We start from the raw sequence: 27,440 nt of genomic DNA, 5'->3' as shown, positions 1-27,440 counted from the left end.
TTTGACCTCAGGATGAAAAAGCAGCTTTTGGCCAATGGGTCCCCCTCCCTTCCAGTTCTGTTAGGATTCCCCATGCCCTCTATTCTGTTCACCCCAGCCCAGATTCTCTACTTGCTTCTTTTTCTAGTCTAATTCTTTTCCCAAAAGCTCTTTTCAGGCATCAGTTCCCTTGGCCCAACCCCTCCCCCTTACGTCCCCTCCCGCCCCAGTCTTAGCTGTAGAGGGTGAGCTCACTGGCCCACACTGGCCCATGTGAGAATCGAACCTGCGACCTCCGTGTTAGGAGCACGGCGCTCCAACCACCTAAGCCACCGGGCTGGCCCCCTCCCTTTGGACATGCCCAAGGCTTCCCAAAACACATGGTGTACTGGGAGCTGCTGGGCGGGAGTATACGTTCTGAGGTGCAATCTGCACCCTCAGCTGAATGGAAGTCAGGCCCAGAACCAAAACCATTTCCCTCAGTGCATCTGGGAACAGGCCCCTGTCACCTCATTTCACAGCCTCCCCTACAGCTTTCGCGTTTCACAGGTCCAAACAAAACCTAGTTTTTCTGTTTTTTACTAAATACACATTCCTTTCACAGAAACCAGCCCCCAAACTCATCACTCAAAATACGTGAGAACAGGCATGGGGGCAGGCGGTTATACATCTCTCCCCTTTGGCAGGAAAATGAATGGATTCTGCTCAGCAACGCCCCTGAGTGTCCAGGAACTGGTCTCGTCTGTGCCGCAGGCTCTGAGTCCTACAACAGGCAGGGCTGTGAGCAGTTAGATGGCTTCCCACTTGCTTCTCTCCAGCGAGGCCCTGGGAGAGAAAGTGAGTGGCAACAGCCTCCTTTCCCCTCGGGCGGTGTGGAGGGTTTTCTGGGGCGCTGGGCCCAACACTGTCACCGCCCCATGAGGAAGCTGGGCTCCTCCTCCTCTTCCTCTGTCCCGGACGCCTCCTCAGAGCTGCTGGACGGCTGCTCCTGGGACTGACTGGGTCCTGTAATCACATGACACTCAGATTAGAGAGATGCAAATTCACTCAGAGAATCAAGGGGCGCTTTAGAAAAGGTGGGGAACTGAGGAAACAGAGGAATTGGCTGTTCCTACACAGGCAGCGAGGAGCCACACGAGGTCCCCATTCAGCAGTCCCCAGCGCCACACCCCAGGTATGAAGCGTTGGTCACAGAGCTGCCCTACCACTGCCGGCGGGTGGACCTCATCCCCGTGTGTCCAGCAGCACCCCCAAGAGCCTGACACCCCACAGATCGAGCCCCACTGCTTGCATATGCTGCTCACTGCCATCCTGGCAGGACAACGCCCCAGCCAGCCAGCCGGTTAACATGTAACACTGACAGCGCTGCTGCGAATGGCTCAAGCTCTCACGCTGCAGTCTGCAGAAGGATTTTCAAAAACTGTAGCAGAGGGCTCTGCCCACAACAAATATGCCGGCTTCCCAGCTCTTCCCACAGACCCACTGCGAGTGCAGCTCTGAGTTCTAGCGTTTTCCCTGGCATGACTGCCCGTACCCACAGTGCCTGAACTGCCAACAGCAGAGCATAAAGAACACTGGTTCGCAACTTCTCCCTCTTCCTGCGGACAGGCGGTGGGTGAGAGCTGGACCACGGCCGAGCCAGAGCCCAGAAGCAGCAGCAGTCCTTCAGCTCCCAGGCTACCCCAGGCGGCCATGTGCCGGCGGTGGGCTCACCCAGGCCCATCAGGGGGCCTCCTCCCTCCCGACGCGCGGGAACTCCAGCACCCCAGAGCCCACGGGCACCCAGAGCTTTGCTCCTGCTGCCCTCACAGGGTCGAAGAGCTTGCGGAACACCTACTGTGTGCCAGGTTCCGGTCTTTACCGTCCTGTTTAACTCTAACAGGCGTCTGTGAGGTAAGTACCACTACCACACGTCCACTTTGCGTATGAGGAATAAAGCTCAGAGAGGTGAAGTAATGTGCTAGGGAAACAGGGACCCAGCATTCAAACCTGGGCTATCTGACTCTCCAGGCCTCTGCCTGTCTTGCCTGCAGGAACGCCTATGGAAACTCAGGCAAAAGAAAAGCAAGCTGGACACATGAGTGAGGCGAGCATACTGAACAGATAAACAAAATGTAGTCCATCCATATAATTCAACATCATTTGGCCTTAAAAAGGAAGGAAGTTCTGACACCTGCTACAACATGGATGAACCCTGAGGACATTATGCTGAGTGTGATGGGCAAGTCACAGAAAGACAAATCCTCTATGATTCCTCTTATAGGAGGTACTTAAAATAGTCAAAATCACAGACAGAAAGTGAAGTGGTGCTTGCCGGGAGCTGGCAGAGGGGAGTGGGAAGTTATTGTTTAATAGGTATAGTTTCCGTGTTACAAGATGAAGAGCTATGGGGACGGATGGAGGCACAACCATCTGAATGTGTTCAACACCACTCAACTGTCCACTTGTAACGGTGAAGATGGTGAATCCTATTACGTGTATTTTACCACAATAAAGAAAAAGGGCACACTATGGAGAGGTCGAGGGAAAAACCAGAAAGGGACCAAAAACCGAGCTCTGAGCTCCCTGGACTCAGGGCAGCACTCCCCAAGCTCTGTCACGTCACGGCATGCGTGGAAAAGGACAATATTTCTATGGCACAAGGGGCAACTGGCCCACGGCCTCGGGCCCTCAGTCTCCACCCTGAAGGCCTTGCCACTTGCAGCCCATCAGCATATGCCAGCTGGGGAGCTCTGCTCTAGACTGGGCTCCAAGGCTGACACTGCCCATTATTTTTGTTTTGTTCCGTAAGGTAGCGTATTCTATCTGCCTTCGGTCTAAGAACCACTCCCACACAGGTCTGAACACAGCAGGACAAGAGTGTAGGATTTGATCTTTAATTCTGATCTTAATGGAACAGTGAAATAGTGGATATTTGTGAAACAGGGTGTTTTGGTTCCTGAGATGCTGATTAATAGAGGAGGGCTCAAAGCATTCCCTGTGATTGAAAGGCCCCTGAAGATACAGCACCTCACGTAACAGTAAATACACTTGATTCCCGTGTGGGAGACGTGGTGTCAGGGCCTGAAAGCATCTCTCAAGGGGGAACCTTGAATCTGATGCACAGTCAGGTCATTCGGTGATTCAACAAAATTGTTTCAACCATTCATTCTTTCAACGTAAATAAATAATAAAGTGAAGTGTTTATCACTACTATGCTTAAGGTTGAGGACATAATTTAAAATTAAAACAAGACATGGCTAAAATTTTAAAAATTCACACCACCAACTCTTGGTAAGGATGTGGAGCAAGAGAAACTCTCATTCCTCGGTGATGGAAATGCAAAATGGTACGACCCCTTTGGAAGATAGTTTGACAGTTTCTTACAAAGCTAAATATAATCATATTGTATGATCCAGCAATCACCTGAATATACTCAACAGACCTGAAAACTTGATACAAAAAGCATCACAGAAACTGTTTGTAGCAGCTTTATTCAGAATCACCAAAAACTAGATACAACCCAGATGTCCTTTGATAGGTGAATGGATAAACAAACCGTGGTCCATCCATGTGACAGAATACTATTCTGTAACAAAAACGAATGAGCTATAGAGTCACACAAGGATACAGATCCATCTGATGGATCTTAAATGCGTTCTGTTAAGTGAAGGAAGCCAGCCTGAAAAGACTACATCCTACACGATTCCAACCAAATGACACCATGGAAAAGGCAGAACTGTAGGGATGGTAAACAGATCAGGGGTTGCCAGGGATTGGGAGTGGGGAGGCGGTTGAACAGGTGAAGCACAGGGGATTCTTTTTTTTAAGGCAGTGAGCCTATTCTAAATAATATTGTAATGGTGGGTACATAACACTATGCATTTGTCAATATTCATGTAACTTCACAGCGCAAAGAATAAACCTTAATGTATGCAAATTTTAGGATGTCAGGGATCCCAAAATGAAATGCAAAATGTGATGTATGAATCCAACCATATTACAAATGAATGAAACCTCCGTGAAGGGGGTGGAGGAAAGGTGCTCGCCTAAACAATTTTGGAAATAGTGGCGTGTGTAAGACTAAAGGCAAAAAGAACTCTACATAGCACTGTGCTCTAGTTGATATAGCTGTTTGCCATACGTAACAGGTTAACAATTCTGAAACCACTGTCTGTGTATACTGGAGCTGAATAATTAGATAAATGGATAAACTCCAGCAGGTTACTCACTGCTGGAGTGGGAGGTGACAGGCAAACACGCTGAAAAGGCTAGAATGATCCATGTGGCAATGGTTTAGAGTTGGAGACATCAGTTTGAACTCACCTTTGGATTAATACAGATACAGATGATTACATATAGAAATACCTATAAATATGTGTATATACCCTGTTTAGTACACACACACACATATATTTCTTTGATCTATCAGTTCATAGGGCCTAAAAACAGCAATACCCTAGTAGTAAAGAACACATCTAGTCCCCAGATGTTGGTTTCTCATATCATTCTCCAATAAAAGGAACCAGGATTTCTTGGAGAAATGACTGATTGTAGGTCTGGAAATACACAAGATAAGCCTGGAATATCTTGTAGTGCCAGAAAGTAAGGAAGTGCTAAAGCCCCATCCCACCCAAACAACAACAACAACAACAACAACACACACACATACACACACACACACACACACACACACACACACAGATGGGAGTATGGAAAAGGGACACAGGAGCCAAATGAAAGTGCTCCCAATGGCCAAGCTGGAATAATTTGCGCAACAAAATAAAGTAATACTGGATTAAAACTAAAGAATAAACATCCACGAGTCCAACATCCATACAAATAATAAATAGGGGAGAAGAAACAAATCTCCTGTGTAGAATTCCAAATAATTTCTGTGGCCACTCTCTCGTGGAGGGGCTGCATAACTCTCCACTCCTTAAGTGCGGGCTGTACAGAGTGACTTCTTTCCAAATGACATTGTGCAAAAGGCAAAAGAGCACAAGTGAGGGCAGGGAAGAAACGAGTCACTGACAGCGGAGAATCCTGATGAGCATGGCCTTAGTTAGCAAGGTGGTCAAGGTCAGTATCAGGTCGTGGTGAAGTACGCAGCACTGATTTGGTAAGAACGGTACTTTATCTCTGTAGCCTTCCTCCCCCAAATAAGTAACTCCAGTCTAACCATGAGAAAAACATCTGACAAATCCCAATTGAAGGATATTCTACAGAACATATGACCCTCAAAATTCTCAAGGTCGGGCGGCTGGATGGCTCAGTTGGTTAGAGCGTGAGCTCTGAACAACAGAGTTGCCGGTTCAATTCCCACATGGGCCAGTGAGCTGCGCCCCCACCCCCCGCAACTAGATTGAAGGACAACGACTTGGAGCTGATGGACCCTGGAGAAACACACACTGCTTCCCAACTAAAAAAAAAAAAAAAAAATTTCTCAAGGTCATCAAAAACAAGCAAAGTCTGAGAAACCGTCACAGCTAACAAGAGCCTAAGGAGACATGATGATTAAATGTAATGTGATATCCCGGATGGGATTCTGGAAAACAAAAAAGACATTAGGTAAAAACTAAGAAAATCTGAATAAAGTATGGACTTTAACTAATTCATGTTTCAATACCGGTGGATTACTGTGATAAATGAACCATATTAAGATGTTAACAACAGGGGAAACTGGGTGTATGGGAATTCTTTGTGCTATACTATCTTTGCAATTTTTCTCTAAATCTAAAATCATTCTAAATCAAAGTTTATTAAAAAAAAAAAGCACTGTCCTACCCTCATGGAACTGAGATGACAGTTGAAGAGATAAGCATGTTATGTGATTTAGCAGATTCTATAACCAAAGCCTTCTGGGAGCGAGGTGGAGAGAAAGGCTAGATCAGCTAGGATGGGGGTGGGGGGACGTTAGGAAAGGTTTTACAAAGAAGAAAACATTGACAGAGGAAGGTGCAGGACGAGTGTATGTTCTCCAGCAGATGGAGAATCAGGTAGTATGAAACAGAAAAGGGCAGAGGCCCGGACACGAGCAGCAAGGAGGATGAGCAGAGGTATAAGCTTGGTGAGAGCAGAGCCTGATGGCAGGGAGTGGCCAGACCAAACTGGTGGTGAAAAGAGACAGAAAAGGCCGCACAGGGAGTGCCAGGAACGCAGGGGCTGCTGACTAGGTTTCAAGCAGGATCACCTCGTGGGTAAGGCCACAGTCAGTGGTGACACATTATCTGGGATCAAATCCCACCCCAGCACTCACTCCCTCTAGCTCTGCGGGTGCCGTCGCCGCTTGGTGCCTAAGGTCCCTAGAATGGTTTTAGATTTATAGAAAAAATACAAAGACAGTATAGTACAAAGAATTCCCATACACCCCGTTTCCCCTACTGTTAACATCTTAAGTTAATATGGTTCATTTGTCACAGTAATCAACCAATACTGAAACATGTATTAGCTAAAGTCTGTACTTTATTCAGCTTTCCTTTGTAAAATGGGGCTAACACCTGCCTATCGCAGGGCCGCTGTGAGGCTCGTTACTTAATACCTGCAAAACATGTAGAACCGGGGCAACATACATAACAAATGTTCAGTAAATGTCAGCTGTTGTTATTACACAAGCAGAAGCACAAATGACAACCCCATCTATGTTTTACCAAGAGCTTTGGAGGCTGTACACAGGAGGGAGGTGGGGGAGGTGGGGTGGGAAGAGAGTGGAGGCTGCTACCACGTCCTGCTAGATCTGGATCTGTAGTTTTTAAGGTTTTTACTAAATCCTCAGTTTTTACTAAGACCGTAATTTCCTCTGAAGTCATATTCTTATCCATGGGGAGGAATAACTTTTAAAAGCCAGTGCCGGCAACGATATGGTAAAAGTGCACACCGCTGCATACTGCTGATGACAGTAAAAACTGGTACTACTTCCTTGGAAAGAAAAGGGCAATACATTTCAAGAGGCCTGAAATCTTTCTAGACTCTGTGCTCTAGTCATTCCCACTGCTATATTATCTTAAGGAAAACACCCAGTAGGGGGAAGAGAGACAGGTATGTAATATTCACTAAAGTATCTTCTAAAGGAGACAAAAACTAGAACCCACCTAATGTTTAACAAAAGGGGAAGGGTTAGGTATATCAGGGCATGTTAACTGATGGATATTATCAGTCACTGGAAAAATTATAAAGGACTGGAAATGTTTATGTTAAATAAAATCAGAAACTGCTCATACAAGATGATTGTAACTACGTACAAATGACATACGTATATTGAGAAAGATTAAAAGAAAATGAAGAGAAAGGTGATGTATGAGAACGATATCTGAGCTTTTTCCATTACATAATGTTTTAAAATCCAAGAGTCTGAGATTTCATTTGCAGAATATAGGAATACTAGGTAAAGTGCCACTAAGTGTAACTGAAACTATTGACTTTTTTTAACCAGATGAATGACTAGACTAGGAAAAAAATCCCTCGCACTACGGAATTGCAAGAACATGGGAAAATATTTGTGACACAATGTTATGTGATAAAATTAGGACAACCCAAAATATCGCATTTATATAAACAGGTTTTACATAATGTATATCATAAAATTGAAATAAATGTCAAAATGTTAAAGTGATTACTTTAGTAAGGATTATAGATAATTTTTTATTTTTGACTTTATTATTTTCTGCACATTCCAAAAATTTCTAAAATAATCATTATTACCTTATTTTCAAAAGACAAGGGATGTGGATAATTTTCCAACATATATAAGGATTTTGGCATTGAAACAAACAGTTCAATCCAAAATATACTGAGTACTTTCCGAACACCAGATACCAGTTGAGGTAAGTTTTAACTGGGGGCAGTTTTATCCCCCTCCCCCACTAGGGAACAGTTGGCAATGTCTGAAGACATTTTTGCATGTCAGTGACCGAGGGGAGGATGGGTGCTACTGGTATTTAGTGGGTAGAGGCCAGGATGCTGGTAAACATCCTACAATACACAGGATATAGCCCCGATGGAAAGAATTTTCTGGCCCTACATGTCAATTCAACAGTCCTGAGGCTGAGAAACTGCACTTAATATACCTAGTAATAAATCATCTTAAGATCGCCCAGCATTTCTTTGGTAGGCAGGCCTGTGCTAGGACAAGTAACACTGGTGTTAGAACACATTGTTTTGGGAGTTCAGGACTCCACAATAATCCAAATAGGCTTAATGCCACCCCACAGTGTCATTTAGACACCAGTCCCACGCGGCATGGTGCCTTCACTGAACTACTGGGCCAGTATGGACAACAAGTGGGGATATGTTCTCTCCAACAACAGAAGGGAACTCCTAGCCAGCTGCCCCTTCCTGCCTTTTACAAGAGCCAAAAACTTGAGTGATTTACCTCCCAAGTCCATCAAGAACCTGATGGCGCACAGAAGCCACCTTGTGGCACAACAGGGTATCAGGACATTAAGTTTCTATTCATTTCAAACAGGCACTTAGAAAATCTATTTTCTCTTTCACAAAATGAAAAATTAGGAACACTGAGAAGGCGAGGTAAAGGCACACAAACCATTTTTATAACAGTTATCCCTATAGCATTCTCTATCGTGCTCATTTGGTAAGAAGCATATACAACCGTGTATAATTACTAATCATTTTTTAATATGTGCAGGTGCTAACTTCACAATGAAGTCTAAAAACAGGGCCCATGCATTTTAACAATGATTTTCAAAGTTGTTTGACTAAAGCCCACAGCCCACATAGAAACTGAAAGAAAGGTTCACAACATATTTATGCCGAGTGTGATGCACCAGGATATCTCCTGGTCTATTTTATTGTTTGAAAAACACAATGGCTGCAAACTCTAAAATGATTTCATGACCCAGTGAGTACAAGATCAGCACCCTGTTTGAAAAAGACACTGTGTGACTATGATGTGACTTCATGATGTGACATGGGCACAGACATCCATCTTTTTGATAGAAGTGAAGCTCAGGACAGGGGGAGACCCAGTGAAAAGGCACACGGCCATTTTCAGCAAGTTGAAGGCTCTGGATGAAATCTGCCTGCAGGTACTAAAACCTGTTGTATGACCTCAAATGTTCCTTATAGCCTTAGGCATGTTAAGGGAAGCTCACTGAAAACCGCATGATCGTATGCACCTAATGTCTAAAAGGGGTTAGAAAACGAGAATTTAAAAAATGCCACATCTGTAATGCTGCCACTTGTCTTTTTCAATTCTAGAACCAATTACTAAAAAGTTAATAAGTGATTCCAAACATCCAATACAGGTTCATTAAGTACAACCTTGGTGGCCAAGACAGGGAAACAACCAAAGTGTCCTTTGATAGTTGATTAGATAAAGAAGACGTGGCATATATACACAATGTAATACTACTTGGCCATAAGAAAAGATGAAATACTGCCATTTGCGACATCATGGATGCATCTTGAGATTATCATGCTGAGCGAAATAAGTCAGACAGAAAAAAGTCAAGAACCATATGACTTCACTCATATGTGGGATATAAAACTGAAAGCAACAAAGGAACAAGACAAACAAACAAACAAACAAAAACCCATAGACAGAGATAACAGTTTGGTGGTTACCAGAGAATAAGGAGGGCGGGGGGATGGTAGAAGAGGGTAAAGGGGGTCAAATATATGGTGATGGAAGGAGAACTGACTCTGGGTGGTGAGCATACAATGTGATATATAGATGATGTTTTATAGAAATGTACACTTGAAATCTATATAATTTTACTAACCATGTCACCCCAATAAATAAATTTTTAAAAAACCAAAAATAAAGTAAAAAAAAAAAATACAAACTCAAGTAAACTAACTTCAGATTCTTATTCTGAAAGGGTTCTTAGATTTACTGATGAGGGATTCCCTCTACCTCTACCAATATGGTATATCTTCATTACAGCAAGGCATTTGGCAGAATTATCAAATTGCAGAATTTTAGATCCAGAAAGAGCTTATCATTTTATAAGCTAAAAAAAAAAAAAAAAAAACGGCTCAAACATGAGAAGCCAGGTGCTTGAGGTAAGGGTGAGCCAGAGCGAGAGCTGAGCCTAGAACTTACATCTACTGTACTTACTTCACGACCTCAAATTACCTCTTAGTTTCCTACGACATCTCTGTAAGCAGGATGAAACAAGAGTGAGTCTAGCTGACTCGGAGCTGGAGAATAACTCCACCCAGAGTCTTAGTGAACAGGTGTGTGCCAGCCTAGATGGAGCTCTCTAGTAGATGCTTGAGGGCTCTGGCCCAGTTTGGCTCAACATTTTTACCAATGACAAAGGACATATGTTTATCAAACCGCCCATGACAACACGAGAAAGACATGGTAATAGGCTGAATTCCAGAACTGAAAAGGATTTTGGAAACCTCAATCAACAGAGCCAATAACACCAAGTTAAAATACAGAAGAGCTGAATGTAAAGTCCTGTATTTGGATTCAGGAAAACAAATAGAGGGTCCCAGGTAAGATAGAGGAAGTACATTCAACTCCGTCCCTCCACTACAACTCTCTACAACTCTAGAACGGGGACAGAATGCATGGATTCCAAAAAGCAGATTGGGGGAAAAGATCAGAATACAAAGTGCTCCAGGAATAGAATTGAGTTTCCTGGGTTTTTTCCCCCTCCACCTCCACTATCCCCAAGAATGGACTCAGGGCGCTCTAACACCCAGAAGTGGAGACTGGGCACAGACAGACAGAGCTCCAAGAGAAACCTTTTAGTACTGGTCTGACAAATAAGAAAGGGGACTCCTAATGCCCAGAGCGAGGGAAATCCTTGTATTTCTTCTCTTTTCTCCATTCTCTCACACCCCAGCTCCCAGACAATTCCGCTGGGGTCATGGTGACAACAGTGCCTGGGGCAGCAATAGTAGCTTGCAGGCACGAAAACTTCGGAGGGGAACTAATTTCTTTGATCACAGGATCTGTGGTCCTAAGATGGTCGGGCAAGCCCCTGTTGCTTTTCTTCTCTGTCCTCTGACTGCTCGGCGCTGGATGCAGGTGCAGGAGTATGTGGCAGAGTGAGTAACTAAAGTTCCAGCTTTCAGGCTGGAGGTCTGAAAAGGGGAGCCCCAAACCAGAAATGGCTGGGGAGATCAGGGAGAGGGAGGAGATTAGAAAAGACACCACAGAGTTGCTTATGAACGCCTGGGCTCACCCTGACAGTGCGTACAGATCTCGCCCTAATCATACCAAACACTTTGGGAACCGAACTCAAAGAACTAAACCTTGACTGGCCACTGGGTGGCACATGCAGGACACATCTGGAGAGCACAGCAAAAACTTTGAAAACTGAACTGCCGTTGGAAACACAGCACACAGAAAGCTGGTCAGAACCCATGTTCTGAACACAACCAGGTTGACTGCCTGCTAAAACAAATATCAACAAGACCAGAGCCTCACAATGTAATGTTCAAGATGTCTGTGAAGAATCAGGAAAACCTCAACTTGCATGGGGACAGACAATCAACGAACACCAATACTGCGATGACCCAGATGTTGCAATTACCAAATGTTTTAAAGCAACTGTTTAAAAAATTTTCCAGGGAGGGAGGAAGGGTGAACACTCTTGAAACAAATGGGTAGAAAACTGAAGCAAAGAAATAGAAGGTAGAAAGAAGAATGAATGGAAATTTTAGAACTTTTCTGAAAAACAATAATTGAGATAGAAAATTCACTGGATAGGATCAGAGATAGCAGAATGGAGATGACACAGGAAAGTGACAGCTTTAAGTCAAATCAATAAAATCAATAGGAATTATCCAATATGAACAAGAGACAAAAAGTAAATAAATAACTGAAAAGAATTTTCCCAAATTTGACAAAAGACATATGCTATATATTCTAGTAGCTGAGTGAACTCCAAACAGGATAACCCAAAGAAATCTGTGTGCAGACACATCATAATCAAACTGCTGATATCTAAAGAGAAATCTTGAAAGCAGCCAGAGAAAAACAATAATAGAACAATTTGAATGACTACAGATTTTTATCAGAAACCATGGAGGCCAGAGAAAGTGGAACATTTCTAAAGTGCTGACAAAAAATGCCAACACAGAATTCTATATCTAGTGAGAGTGTCCTTCAGGAACAAAGGTGAAATAAAGATAGCCTCATATAAAGAAAAGCTAAGAAAATTCATAGCCAGCAGACCTGTTCTAACTGAATGACTAACGAAAGTTCTTCAGACACAAGGAAATGACACCAGAAGGAAGCTTGGAACATCACTAACAAAAGAAGAACAACAGAAAAAGTTAATTATCTGGTTGCAATTCTAGACTATTCTCCTCTTGAGATCTTTAAAATATATTTGATGATTACAAACAAAAATAGTAACATTATCTAATGTGGTTTTCAATGTATGTAGATGCAATACACAGGGCAACTACAACATAAAGAATAAAGGAAGCTATGTGGGGAAGCTTCTACATTCCAAGTAAAGTGGTGAAACACTATTTTAACTAGACTGTGAAAGTGGTACGTATATAGTAATCTCTGGGGGAACAATTAAAAAGCTACAAAAAGGGATATACAGTTGACCTTTGAACAACATGGGTTTGAACTGCACAGGTCAACTTAGACTTTTTTTTTTAGTAAGTATCCTTGGGTTTCTCATCTGCAGATTCAACCAACTGTGGATGAGAATCAGCATACGTGGAGGGCTGACTTAAGTTACAAATACTCAGATTTCTGACTGCAGGGTGGGTGGGGGAGGTGTTGGCACCCTTAAATTAATCTCCACGTTGTTGATGGGTCAACTGTAGTTAAAAACACAATAGATAAATTACAATGGAATAAAAACGTTCAAATAATCCAAAAGAAGAAGGGAAGGGAAAACTGAGAAACAAAAACAGAGGGAACAAAACCCAAATAAAATGGTAGTCTTAAAATTCAAACACATCAGTAAAAAGATCGATAGAGACTGTCAGAATGGATAAAAAACATATCCCAAACATTTGATGTCTACAGGAAACATACAGTGTTTCCCTGAAAATAAGACCTAGCCAGACAATCAGCTCTAATGCGTCTTTCGGAGCAAAAGTTAATACAAGGCAGGGTAGTATAGTATAGTATAGTATAGTATATAAGACTGGGTCTTATAGTAAAATAAGACCGGGTCTTATATTAATTTTTGCTCCAAAAGACACATTAAGCTGATTGTCCAGCTAGGTCTGATTTTCAGGGAAACACAGTATTTCAAATATAGGTAAATTAAAATTTAAGGGGCTGGAAGCACTTTCAGAATGGCAGAGTAAAGACCTCTAAAAATCTGCTCCTCGATAAAAGCCTCAAGAACACTGACGATAATCATCAAAATCAACCTTTTCAGAACTCTGGAAATATTTCTTGGATTGTTTGAGAAAAATGGCTGAATCTTGGTAAAAACAGCAAACTCTGTGGTGTTTTATCTTGCCCTATTCCCTACCCTCTCTCCCCAGATCTGAGCTAGCCCTCAAAACCAACTTCCTAGTCCATAGCAGCTGTGAAAACTAGCATCCTAACAGCCACCGGAGGAGGTAAACTGTGTTGGGAGATCCTCAGAAGTTCCATACACAGAGTTCTGTCCTTATTTGATCTGTCTGGCAGCTCCCTGGAAATTTCCACTTTCAAGGCTTGTCTTTTTTCAACTTGACTCAGTGTAAAACAGCCTTTTCCCCCAGGGTGTTTGTCAAAAATAATCGGTGGCAACTGTTTAATATCACAGAAGCCGATCAAAAGCTTAAGAGGAAAAGCTGGGAATCTAGAAGGCCACATGCATGTGCAGAGCTGTGCACATGTCTAAGAAAGGCAAATGATGGCCCTAATCTCACCTCTGGCTGACCCTGAGACTCTGTGCAAGGAGGAAGTGAAGACTAATGCAAAATTGTACACTGCCTGCCATAATGTTGAAGGCATGCTCCAACACACACACGGAACCCCTTGGCAAAGACTGGAAGATTTATTGGTTCAAGGCATTTAAGGAAATCTCTAATCATCAAGGGGCCACTAAGCTAACACTTTGGTGGTCACACACAACAAATATAGGCTTTACAGAATTAGTTCATGAAAGTCACTAAACATATAGAAGAACAATGACAACAAGCAGCAAAAGCAACAGACCCCGAGGAAAGAGGATCAAATGACCTAGAGCCAAGGATAACTGTCTATTTCCCGCTATAATGCGTCTAAGCTCTAGTATCTCCTTCCGCAGAACGTGAGATTGACTCCTGTGCCCAAGGCTGCAGTCACTGGACCCAGCACCCCCACATCCCTGTGTGAGTGTGCATGCTGGGGGTAGGGCAGGAGAAGTGATGAGGGGGGTTATTTAAGGGATGCGGTCCTAGCAATCACATTTCGGCACTGGAAAATAATTTCTTCTAGGAAACAGTGGGAAACAGTCAAAAACCATTCCATATACGGTGAGTCACACAGTACATTTACAGCTCATAAAGAAATTGGTCCGGGAAGGGGCCAATCATATTTCAGCACGCCAGTGAAAATCTGACAACACTGAGCTCTTGGACTAGCCATGTCTGTCCTGGACTTCACGTGAGCCAGTATCTTTCTTTTTGTTTAACCCCGTTTGGCTTTCTGACACTTGCAATGAAATGAGTCCTAACTACTAGAAAAGCCCTCATTTCTTCACTAGCCAACCAGCTCCAAACTCTAAATCTCACTTTTGACAGGTCAGATTCTGTGAAGAAAGGTCACCACCGAGACAAGTGGGTACCACTCACCTTCTTTTTGTTTCTTCTGTTCAAGTTTCATCTTCTTTGCCAATAATTTCTTCTCTTTTAACTTCTGGCTACAAATGTAATGTAAATACATTAATTCCTTGGCTACCTTATTTGTATATTTTAGAACAGAAACATCTACTTATAGGCTCTTTAAAAGCTTTATAATTACACAAACACCACAGTAATAAAATGAAAGAAATACTTTATGATTCTGCTACTCCAACATCAACATTATCAAGCTGCTTTCTTCATGAGTTAAGAGAAAATCCTCGGGAGTCCTGAGGTGATTAAAGCAATCTCAGAAATACTGGAGATGCTTTTTCATTCCAAGGTATTCAGGGACTCTTTTTAGAATAAAGCTCGGCTCTCAAAAAGTTGGGGGTGTGAATGAAAAAGGGGTTCTACGGAAAGTAACCTTACAGGTGATCTGATCATAAATTCCTAAGCATGTAACTTCTTTAGTAAAAGGTTTATCTTTGCCTTAAGCAAGCCTGTCCACTGTTTCTGTGCATCTAGGTTAACACACCTTTGAAATGCCTCTTTTCATAATAACCACCCTCAAGAGAGCACATAACCTTAACAATCCTGTAATCCAATCCCCACCTTGCAGTAATCTTCCTTACTTCCCTCTTAATTTCAAATACATAAAAGAAGTTGCAAACTGCCACTCTGGGAAGCATTTAAGATTTTGCTTCCCGGCAACTGCTGTCAGTTTGGATCAAATAAATTCTTTATAATAATCCTCTACCAGTTTGGACATTTCTTACGCCAACAAGGGAACACTTATTAAAACACACACACATGTAGCCTGTATACTCATGTAGTCATTTAGGGAGGTCATAGACCCCAATTTAAGGAAGATGCTAAATGAGAAAGAAGCTTGCTGCCAGCACCTAGTTAAACCTGATGTTAAAATACAGAAGTGAAGATACAGAAATTCATGCAATCACCCAAGTGCTGACCTCCAAGCTTTGGAGAATTTAACAAACTGCGAGAGGGGCACAATAAGTGACTTGATCTCTCCCCAGGTACTGGAAGAAAAGCCAGGCAGGTACTGGATTGTTCCACAGTGGGTTGTATTGCCCAAGACCACAACAGGTGACACAAGTGAACTTTCGACTGCAAGTAATTTAGGGAAGGGGGATGAGAAATATTTTTATAAAAGAAGAAACTAGGAGGCTGGATTCCAAGCCTGCTGCCTACGTGCTCCAAGGCACAGAACTCAGGCAGACGTTAATCAATCCCACAGAACCATCCAAAGGCTGTTAAGCAGAGATTCCATTATGGCCACACCCATAGTTAAGCCACATACAAATATGCCACAGGTGTGCCTTACAAAGTTAAAGATAAACCTGCCTCTATTCTTCAATCTTGCATCTTAAACTTACCATTGTCTTTCTTTCCTCCATACCAAGAAATTTTCCGTAACACAAATAAACAAACCCCAGCCCCGTGGATGGAGGGGGTCTCTCTTCCACTAGCGATTAGAGACCGCCACGCTGTCTGTGGAGTTACCTTCCTTTTCTTACTCACTCTGCTAAATAAACTTACCTTCACTTTAAACTCTGTATCGGTTTACACTTGAATTCTGTCCTAGGTGAAGCCAAGAACCTTCTCGACCCAGGGTTTGAGTCCCCACTCTGGGGGAGTCGCTCTGCTGGCATCACCAGGACCAAGAGCTTTCCCATTTTTTGCCCATAAGTCTCATTAGTGATGGGATGCCACAAAGCCCTCACCGCTTTTTTCGTCGCTTTGCCGTCTGCTCTTCTGCAGCAATTTTATTCCTTTCCAGCCTCTTCTGAAACTCTACATCTAATTTTTGCTGCAAAAAAAAAATAAAAATAAAAATCATTTAGACACACTCTAGGCTGGGTATCAGAGCTCTAGAAGTCACACCAGTGGGGGTGCTACGGGTACCTCTAGGTCTCCAGGGCCACTTTAAAGTGGGGCAGGAAATCAATATATGGCTCTCAGGTGGCGAAGTAACTCTTTCAGTTCATTAAGATACCTCATATACAATAAGTAAGAGAAGAAAGCACGAGAGGGAGCTCCCTGTATTTCCTGAGGCAGAGGCAGCACTTGCAGCTGTGTTTAGCCAGGACCTTAGTGCGATACTGTGACTTATAATAAAAATATATATTTGATCTTCATCCACTGTTTCCGGCACAGAGCTGCTAAATTATTGTAAATGTCCTATGTAAGAGCCACAGAAACACCTTTTATTATATTTGGTTTTGTCCCCCATTCCTGAAATAGCTAGAGATAAAAGTGAAATAGGTCTTTTGTTATTCATAACAATCCTCTATTCAACCACAAGAGTTTCTGTTAACCAGCAACTTTTGAAAAGACCCCAGGAAGAGTGCTGGTTGCTAGGGGAACTTTCAGCACCAACTTCTGACCTCCAGGGAGCAAGGTGAGGCTGGAGGTTGAATCAATCACCAAAGGTCACTGATTTAATCAACCCTGCCTACACACTGAAGCCTCCAAAAATCCCAAAAGGCTGGATTTTGGAGAGCTTCCAGGTTGGTGAACTCGTGGAGGTGCTGGGAGAGGCATGTGAGCTCCTCACCCCTTCTTCCACCTGGCTGTCCTGAGTTATATCCTTTAATTACACACCAGAAATCTACTAAATCAGATGTTTTCCTGAGTCCTGTGAGCCCCTCTAAACAAATTAATTGAACTCGAGATCGTGGGAAATCTCTGATTTACAGCCAGTTGGTCAGAGGCACAGATGACAACCTGGACTTGTCACTGGCCTTTGAAGGGGAGACGGGGGCAGTGTTGTGGGACTGAACCCTTAGCCTGCAGTTAACTATTTCCTGATAGTGACAATTGAGTTAAATTGTAGGACACTCAGCTGGTGTCACAGAATTGTCTGGTGTGGGGAAATCCCCACATATTTGGTGATCAGAAGTATAGTGGAGGAGACACACAGGAGTGTTTTTTCTTTACAGCGACGGGAACTCATCAGATGGCCTCTGGCTGGAACCGTGAAATTTTTAAATCCTAACTAACTATGGTTATCACATGACTGATTCTAAAGCAGCATAACACATACTGCCATCACCAGCTACTAAACACACACACGTGTATATGTATACGAGAGTGCACACGCACTCACACATGCACACATACGCCTTATATTCTTCCTAGCAGCTCCCTGTTTCTAAGCCTCAGTTTCTTCATCTATAAAATGCACGAAATAATTCCTTTCTGCCAGAGTCTTTAGGAAGAATAATGAAATGCGATAACCCACAGGAAAGCACCTGTAAACACAAAGACAGCTACTGAAACAAAGTGTCATCTCTATTTCTTCTAGTCACAGCCATACAGGTCAATGGGGTAAAAAATGGAGCCAACAAAGGACGGAGAGGTGGCAACACATCTGCTGATCCACACTGCCAGGCCTCTGTGGATCTGCTTAGTGACAAATAAACTCTCTCTGAGACCAGAAATTATGAAATAAAAAAGAAGGATCTCTCTTCAAGAAGAAAATCAGCTTTTCAGAGGAAAACTATTAGGTTGGTGCAAAAGTAATTGGGGTTTTTGCAATTATTTTGGACCTTTTGTCGCATCCAGTGCAACACAGGCAGTGAGCGAATGAGAAGGGGTGGTGAAGGGTTAAGAAAGAAACAGAAATTAAGAAAGTTATGAAACAGAGGGCCAAGGGTCTCCCAGCCTCAAAGGACTGAGAGCCCCGAATCGGCCACCGTGTGGCTTTTACTGATATACACACAAGGAAGTAACATTGTTTTCTCCACGGTCTGTGAGTCTCATACACCATCCCAGAAAACTGATTCAAACCAATCACCCTTGCCTGCAAACAGCTGGAATTGAAAGTCCCATGATGTCTTAACAACTGTGGTATGTGCCTCCCCATGGACAAATCCTTTATGCTGAAACTTACTGACAAGAATGGAAGAACTGATGTTATCACATCATTGAATCACTTCCCAAGCAGGTTGTGGGAAGGAATATAGCCACATAGGCAGAAGCACTCCTTTGCCGGGGGAAGGTGGGGGGCTGTGCCCACCTCTATTGACCCTGTGAGTTCTTCTGGTGGTCCCCACGCAGCTGCGCCTGGCTTGGGTTCCTCCCCCGTTGGGGAATCTTACCCGTCATTGGCTGACCAGCCATCTTTTGGGGTCAAACAGAGACATAAGGTGTAAACACACAGATAGTGCAAAGTCCCTGAAAGGATCCGTCTCACAGACTCTTCTTTCTTTAGGGATAGGCGCGAGGGGACAGACGGTTAGGTTGCTGCGTAACAATCTTTTAAACCGCAATTACTTTTGCACCAACCTAATACAAAGCAAATGGCTTAAAGCTAAACGCACGCGGTTTGTTTAGCAGCTGAGCTGTAAATGTCTTACTCTGTGCTGCTGAAGCAGCCGCATTTACCAAGTGAACTAAACAGAGCTCCCACTGGCTGCTGACCTGGTTGTGCAAGGACTCAAGTCAGATGTGCTGGCAGAGGTCACTGTGAAAGGTGAGGATTCTCTTGCCTCGCTTTTTCTTCTAACCTCAGGGCCTGTCTTTCACAATGTGAAATAAATTTCTTTTGTGTCTGCATGGTTTCAGTTTGTAAAACAGTTTTCTGTATTTTCTCTGGGTCTTTAATCAATATATAAAAACTTCAGACTAACTCATGGTATTTGAGACAATAGCCTGCTCTATTTCTTTACTCCCCTCTAAAGCAGTTTAAAAATAAAAAAAGTGCCTCTGATAGTTTCCATATAGGGTTTTGTTTATTTCTGATAGTGGCAAACCTATCAGTGACCTGGTATAGCTGTGCAACCAGCCACCTGAAACTGAGCTACCTGAAACTTCCCACTAGAATTAAGAATGTTACAACCAAGGGATGGCAGTAGCTGGAGAAGAACCAGCATCTGGGGGGCTAAGAAAGGCTGCAGGACAAGCAAATACCAGGTGAAAACCATGACAATGACCCCAAAAATCATAAAGATATTTTTCAAACTCAATTTTGGCCATTCCAGTAAATTTTTACATATTTTCTTCTGTATTTTGTCTGTCTCTTTGGTTTAATATTATCCCTAGTGTTTTTCACTGAAAAATTTCAAACAGAAAAGTTGGAAGACTTACACAGTGCATATACCCACCACCTAGATTCTACAATTGACATTTTGCTACTCACTTTATCACATATCTACCTACCTATCTATACCTCTATCCATCCATCAATCAGTCTCATGTTTTCGATGCATTTCAAAGTTGCAGTCATCAAGACATTTAACTTCTAAAGATTTAAGCACACACATCAACTAAAGTTTAGTATTTGCTTATGGTTTTTCTATTTTTTTTTTCCATTTAAGGTAATACTTCCATACAATAAAATGCCCTTATCTTTCTTTTTCTTTTTTTAAAAGATTTTTATTGGGGAACAGTGTGTACTTCCAGGATTATTTCCAAGTCAAGTTATCCTTTCAATCGTAGTTGTGGAGGACGCAGCTCAGCTCCAGGTCCAGTTGCCATTATTAGTTGCAGGGGGCACAGCCCACCATCCCTTGCAGGAGTCAAACTGGCAACCTTGCAGATGAGAGGACACGCTCCAACCAACTGAGCCATCTGGGAGCTCAGCTCAAGGTGCCGTGTTCAATCTTAGTTGCAGGGGCTGCTGCCGACCATCCCTTGCGGGAGTCGAGGAGTCGAACTGGCAACCTTGTGGTTGAGAGCCCACTGGCCCATGTGGGAACCGAACCAGCAGCCTTCAGCGTTAGGAGCACGGAGCTCTAACCGCCTGAGCCACCGGGCTGGCCCAAATGCTCTTATCTTGAGTGTACAATTTGATTACCCCAGAAAGTTCCCTTATACCTCTTCCCAGTCAATCCCTTATTCTAACTCGCAGAGACAACTACTGTTGATTTTTTTCCACAAAAATTAATTTCCATATAAATGGAATCGATCAATAGCTCTCTTTTGTGTAAGACTTCTTTCATTCAGCCTGTTTTTAAGAATCATCCATATTGTTGCATATATCAGTAGTTTGTTCCTTTTTATTGCTAAGTAGTGTTCTATTTATATGAGGGTATGAATGTTTGTTTTAATTTTTAAAAGTATTTTATTTCTTTTATATAGGAAGAAATTCTACAGAGTCTAATTTTTTTAAATCAAATTATTGGAAAATCAAATACTATTGGGTAAAGTAGTGTCCTCTTTTACAAAAAGCAAACAAATAAGTATCATTTTAAAGTATTGGAATCTCTCTAAAATGTACACATGTACTCCATGAAGTAACAGGCGTTATGGTCAGAGTGAGGAAACGAACTTTTCTGGTGCATGTTGTAAGATCAAGAACAAGGAACAAACTCTCATGCACAGTGTTAGGAGAAATCAAATTTGGAAAATCACAAATAACCAGCCAAATAATATTTGATTTTTATGAATAGTAAGGTGGGCAAAAGAGCACTATTCAAAAGTCAGGATTATTTTCTCTGCTTCTCACTAATTGCAAATAATAAAATAGAGGACCACCTAGCACCATCACAATCAAAAAACTTAAAATATCCTTAAGTAAATGTGGTGAGATATAAGCAAAATCTCCACAAATCATCACTGATACAAAAAGATTTAAACAAATGAAAAACGAGAAAGTTTCTAGAGGGGATGACTAAAAACTATACCATCCATTCTTATTCAAGTTAAGTTACAGATTCAACTCAATTCTAGTTTTAAATAATCCAACAAGATTTGGATGTGGATAAAATAACTCCAAATTTTAATTCAAAAAATAAAACAAGTGATATGTCCAAAAGAGAATTTTTTAAACAAGAGAGAGATTTCTGGCCCCTCCAGTCAAGTAACAGAAAGCTTAATAGTTCTTATAGCACAATTTCTAAAACACTTCTCAATTCTTAATTATTACTTGACACTTGTCACGAAGAAATGCCAGCTAGAAAACTCAAAGAAGCACACGAAAGCACATACTATTCACAACACACACACAGCTAACTGGAATTATAGGCATTGGGCCAAAAAGAGAGAATAGAGAAATAATAACAAGTGGTGCAGGAGATCCTGCTTTTTATTCCATTTCCTGGCAAGTGGCCTGGAAGGGAGAGGGGATTCTGCTATGCCCTCCTATACACACGGAAGTCTTCCCACCCTCATTCATCTCCTAGTGTGATTATCTTGCGGTGCTGAGTCTGACCTAGGAATGACCTGGACTCTACTTGATGTCTGTTTCCAGCGCTGACTTTAAAAGACAGCCTTTATACAAGCAACACCCAGGTGAACCTGCTCCTCTTCACATACTTTTTTCTAAAAGTTATGAGTGCACATTGCTCAAACCTGAGGGCTCAGCCAGCCTCCTTGCTCACTGACCTTCTCAGCCATGGCATCCATGTAGTCCTGTCGCTGGTACTCTCTCCGGCGCAGATGTCTATATACGTGGAACTCTCCGCTGCCAGCCCCAGCACTTGAACCTACAGCCAGGACAGTTCAGAGTTCTTGATAAACTGCAGTCATCAACATAGGCTACCCTTAATCAAAAGTGACCAAAGAAAGAAACTGAAGTAATGGAAGGGACCATGTCTGTCTTATTCCCCACTGTACCACAGAATCTAGCATATTGTAGGCATCATTAAATATTTGTTGCATGAATGTTGAATATGAAGTCCCTAAAAATTTCACCCTAATGCAGTATTAAGAGAAGGAACAGAGTGCAGTTCCTAGGAGAGAGCTTATGATCCTTTCCTCCCCACCATTTAATGTGCTAAATTTTTACTGAGCTGAAAAGATGTCCACGATATATTAAGTGAAAAAAGTTGGTTACCACATGGTATGTGTAGAACCATATTTTCATAAAAACATTTTTTCTTACACATGACTGGTTTTGACTGTAAAAAGGTCTGGAAGGCTATCACAATGTTACAATTTGAATGATGAAATTACAGGTGGTTCAAACTTTTTTATACCTCTATTATTTATTTTTCTTTATAATTGGAATAGTTAATTTACAACCCAACAAGATAATAAAACCATTTCCATTTAGGAAAAAACCAATATGAGCCATTATTAAAAACGACACAGAAGAAAATTCTCTAATGTCAAACCATAAGCAACAATACCTCTTTGCTGTGAGAACAAATTATTGGACCAGTGAACATTTTGTTCCCCTATTAGAGATCTAATTAACATATACTAACTTCAGAGTTTTTACATCTACAGTTCTAAAATTATATTTACATACACACACACTCTCCGAAAAGACATTACCCATTACATCTCGGACAAATTCTGGGGGAGGTCGAGGTGCCCATTCATTCATTTTTTCTGGAATTGGAACTCCTTTGTCCTGAAACATTTAAACAGGAAAGCGTTTGTAAGTATAAACCTGCTAACAAAGTCGTATCTTTTATAACCAAAGAATATTAAGTGGACTAGTGAAGAAAGGCTGTTTTTGCTCCTTGGACTCAAAGCTGATTTTTATCTTCTTCCCTATGTCTTAGCTTTATTTCATCCTGTATATTTTGGGGTCTATTACACAGCTTTGCCAAGTCTACACGTAACTTTCCAGAGAAGAACTGGAAACCTGTAACTTGAATCCTATTACACGAGGAGTCAACCCTTTCTAGTCAAAGGTATAAGAGACCCTCTCATCCAATTATTTTTATGACCGAGGAGTCCGAGGCCTGGACGGAGGGAGTGACTTGCCCGCATGGCTCTCTAACAATAACGAAGAAAATAAGCCTTGTGCTAACCCACCGAGTCTATCTTTCCAGTCTAACGCTTCTGTGCACAAAGCTGAACCGGAAAAGGTCTGAGAGCACGGAAGCCACTGCACAGCGCCCTCATCCCGGCTGGGGTCTCACACAGGGCAGAAGAAAGCGTCCTATCTCGGGGGCGGCCTATTCCTTCCTAAGGTCTGGCGCTGGGATTCGGGCATTGAGGCCCCGCGTTTGGAGGCGGAGGAGGGGGGCCCGCGGGCACGTTAAGAGGTGGTACTCAGAGTGGCTTGGCGCCCGCGCCTCGTCTCACCGGGTTCTTCATGAGCCGCTCCAGCTTGAGCTTCTGTTCCTCGGCCGCATTCTTGGGGATGACGAGCGCTTGCGGCTCTTTCTTGGGCCTCGGGGGCCGCACGGAGGGGGCGGCTGAGCTCGCCATGACAGCTCCGTTCCCAGGCGAGCGGCGGCGGCGGCGGCGGCGCGCACGGATGACGCGGGCGCCGTCGGCCTGGTGGGCGGGGCTGGGACGGAGTCGCGGGCGGGCAGCAGCCTGCTGAATATTCATGAGCCCGAGGCCGGGTGGGTTATTTTGATCAAAGCTGCTTGATTTGATTTCCTGTTTCTGGGCAAATCCGGGCGGCGGAACGCCCACGTTCCTGGGCGAGAGGTGGCCCCGCGTGCCCCAGGGTTCGGCCCCAGCCGACCGCTCCAAGTCCGGGGCGCGAAGTGGCTCTGCCCGCTACCCGGCTAAGGGCTCGCAGCCTCCTCTTCCGGCCTGGGCCTTTGTCCTGGCCGTTCCTTGAGTCTAGTGCACTCCCCCTCCCATTTCTGACTGTTTATTTAAGTAACTGAAATAGTCTCTGTGAGCTCCCTGAGGACCGGGGCCATATCTCTCTTCTCTACCTCGAATTACTCTGCACCTGGCACCCAGCAAATATACTTCATCCAAGTGAATGAGCTTTTCTTACGAGAAAGGAAAGCTGCCCCTCACATCTGGGAGCTGGGCTGGCGCTCAGCGAGGCCTTGGGGTTCTCCTGTTGGACATAAACAATTTCTCAGAACACCATCACACAGGCCATTCTGTGACCGCGATGGAGCAAGACATAAACAAGACTCTGTAATTATGTTTGAACTCGGACGAAAACAAGAGTATCTTTGAAATCATTAAAAGACTAAACATTTTCCCCATTCTGGCTAATATGAGTAAGCTGTTTCTTTATAGCGTTGGCCTCCATTCATTCCTCCTACTTTAAATGTTTAAGACAGCCAGTCATAGAATTGTCTCCACTTCTGACACCATCTGATCCAGAGTAGAAGCCCACATACTTGAACCCTCCCCCAAATCCTATAATAAGTCCTCTTTAACACCCTCTTGCTGAAGTAAGTGCAGTCTTCCTCCTAGAAAGAGGTAATGAACCCATCTTGTTCAGATATGCTCTCGGTGGTCTTCACAATTGTTTCTCGTTTATCATTTGTTGCTGCTAAAGAATGGGGGTTCTGTCTTGTTTATTGCTGTATTCCCAGTGTCTGGGACAAGGCCTGGCTCACAGCAAGGCACTCAAACTTTTGCTGGATGACCATGGGATCTTGGGGGTCTGGCAGCTCAGATAGTACTGTTACTGCTGCCTGTTCATCCTGCTCAGCCAAGGACAGCTTTCCCCCTGAGTGTCCAGGGGTTGGACAGGTGACTCCTGTGACAGCGTGCTGTATTAGCATGCTCAGGCCATTCCTGGCCCCCTGATGGTAGTTTTCCAGGGTCCAAGAGTGATGAATTAGGGGAAGTCCTTTAGTGGCCCAGGTCTGTCACTGGAACCTAGGGAGAGGTTGGCCTGTGTGTGGTCAGGGACACATGACCCGACATCACACAGCCCAACCACCCAGGTGCCTCACTTTTCCCCAAACACAGCACACAAAAAAGACTTCACCTGGAGGGTTATTTCCTCCCTGGAGAGCTCCCATATTCCCTTCTTAGCTTGGCTTACATGCTGCTAGCTCCATGAAGCTTTCTCTGACTGCCTCCAGCACCCCCTTCCAGGCAGACCGTTGCTTCCTACTTGGTGCTCCCTGTTCTCTGGGTCCTGCTGGCTGAACTGTGGTAGTTACCACAGCATGTCTTCACCATGTGCCTACCCACAAGTCTGAGGGGAAGGCTGAACCAGAATCCCAACATCTAATTCTGGCTTAGAGTGCTGCTTCCAGAATGCTTGCTGAACAGAGGAATGAGGGAGGGAGGGAGTCAACAACTGCCTGAAAAAATAAAGAATGAATGAATGTGTAAATGAGATGACCAACTGATGGATGAATGAATAAGGAAGTTAAGTGAGTGAAGATAGGAGAAAAAAATAAATGACCACTCAATAAATAAATAAATACACCATGAATGAATGAATGAATGGATGGACACATGAGACAGAGGATCAGCAGAGAATTACACAGCCAGGAGGACAGCTGTCTCCTGGCACCCCCAGCTCAGGGTCTGGCACAGAGCTGGTGCTTGGTAGATGGCTGCTAGATGGAAGTGAACAGATGAAGTGAATGAGTACACGAAGGTGGGGGAGAGTGAAGGCACGTGGGTGTGAAGGAGCTGGTAATCACAACTTCAGTCTAAGCCTAGTAGTCTCAGTGTGTTGATGTGTTTGTCATCCTGACTAACAGATAAGGAGCTGAGGCCCAGAGGGCTCAGGATCACACAGAGTCAAACCTAGCAGTCTGGCCCTGGGTCTGTGAGGCCCTGCGTGGTCACGTGACTCAATGAGAGCTGGACCAAGGCTCAGCAGACCTGGTGGGGGCCATCCATGTTGCATCCTTCTAGGGCTGAGGCCAGATTTGAGGTCCTGCTCCTTGGAAAAGGTGCCTTCTCCGCCTGGCAGCCCTACAAACTCAGAACTGGAGTGCCACCACTTCTGCCACCAGAGGGCAGCAAAACCCCATCCAGGCCCACCTGCTGGCCAGTGCCGGTGGGGCCCAGAACCAGGCAGGCATCTAGGGAATGAGGTCTACTGTCTTGGAAGACACCAGTGCTTTGGAGTCTGGCAGGCCTGTTGCCAATGTTTGGCTCCACCTATTCTGGAGTGCGGGCTGGGGAAGGAACTTAACCTCTCAAAGGCTGTTTTCTTATGCTCAACTTGGGGACAAGCAAACCTGCCCTTGACACTGGCCTGTGGATAGAACGATGTGACAGATATACAGCGTCTGGCACTGCACCTGACACTTAGTAGTAGAGTGACCACCTTTCCCAGTGTGGTCCCAGGACTGAGGGGTTTCCCAGGATGTAGGACTTTCAGTGCTGACACCAGGAGAGTCTTAGGCAAACTGGCACAGTTGGTCACCCAGGAGGGGTGGGCACTCCTGCCACAGTCCTTTGAGTTGTGGTTGGTATTTAAGACACTAAAACAGCAAAAATGTTTACAACTATTCCATAATTTGAGTTTCTCACTGAATTAGTGAGTCAGTGGTCTTCCTATAGTGGACCTGCTGTTGAGACGAGAGAGTAGTTCTACCAATGGGGATAAAACCAAAAATGCAGTACGTTCACTTTGGGAAAGAGTTTGTGAGTTTCCTGTAAAGATAAACACACATGTACCATACAACCCAGCAAGCTCACTCCTGGGTGTTTACCGTAGAGAAATGAAAATATGTGTCCATTGAAAGACCTGTATGCTAATGCATGGGGCAGCTTGATTCATAACTGCCCAAACTGGAAACAACCCAAATGTCCACCTAGTTGTGATATATCCGTGCAGTGATACAGCACTCGACAATAAAAAGGAAGGAACTATTGATACTTGCAACCACAAGGATGGTTCTCAAAAGCATGGTGCTTAGTGAGTGAAGCCAGATTCAAAGGCTACAGCCTGAAGGATTCTATTACTTGACATTCTGAGAAAGATGAAATGATAGGGACAGAACACAGATCAGCAGTTGCCAAAGACCAAGGGTAAGAGAAGGAGATTGACTGCAAAGGGCCAAGGGAACTTTTTTGGGTGACAGACATGTATATCTGGATCATGGTAGTAGTTATATGAATGTACACATTTGTCAAACTCATTGAACTATATGGTTAAAACAGGTAAATTTAAT

At 43.6% G+C, this 27,440-nt stretch overlaps 1 protein-coding gene across 1 annotated transcript; it reads right to left on the bottom strand.

Annotated features, from left to right (window-relative positions):
• Window positions 1-542: 542 nt before the first annotated feature.
• PRKRIP1 (PRKR interacting protein 1) lies at window positions 543-23,836 on the bottom strand. Its single transcript, XM_033110211.1, has 6 exons — window positions 23,674-23,836; window positions 22,912-22,990; window positions 22,018-22,118; window positions 16,413-16,498; window positions 14,677-14,744; window positions 543-984 (listed from the first exon to the last, which is right to left on the bottom strand). Exons 1-6 carry the CDS (start codon window positions 23,797-23,799, stop codon window positions 887-889), a joined length of 558 nt encoding a protein of 185 aa, XP_032966102.1. The 5' UTR covers window positions 23,800-23,836; the 3' UTR covers window positions 543-886.
• Between the last annotated feature and the right edge of the window lie 3,604 nt (window positions 23,837-27,440).

This window comes from Rhinolophus ferrumequinum, chromosome 7 (assembly GCF_004115265.2).
Source record: "Rhinolophus ferrumequinum isolate MPI-CBG mRhiFer1 chromosome 7, mRhiFer1_v1.p, whole genome shotgun sequence".
Lineage (NCBI taxonomy): Eukaryota > Metazoa > Chordata > Mammalia > Chiroptera > Rhinolophidae > Rhinolophus > Rhinolophus ferrumequinum.
This window is presented reverse-complemented; position numbering and strand designations above follow the sequence as displayed.

Coding starts and splice junctions, on each gene's coding strand:
- PRKRIP1 (XM_033110211.1), bottom strand. CDS start 23,799: ATGGCGAGCTCAGCCGCCCCCTCCGTGCGGCCCCCGAGGCCCAAGAAA. Junction 22,991..23,673: donor AGCGGCTCATGAAGAACCCG/GTGAGACGAGGC, acceptor TAAATGTTTCAG/GACAAAGGAGTTCCAATTCC. Junction 22,119..22,911: donor ATTTGTCCGAGATGTAATGG/GTAATGTCTTTT, acceptor TCCTGGCTGTAG/GTTCAAGTGCTGGGGCTGGC.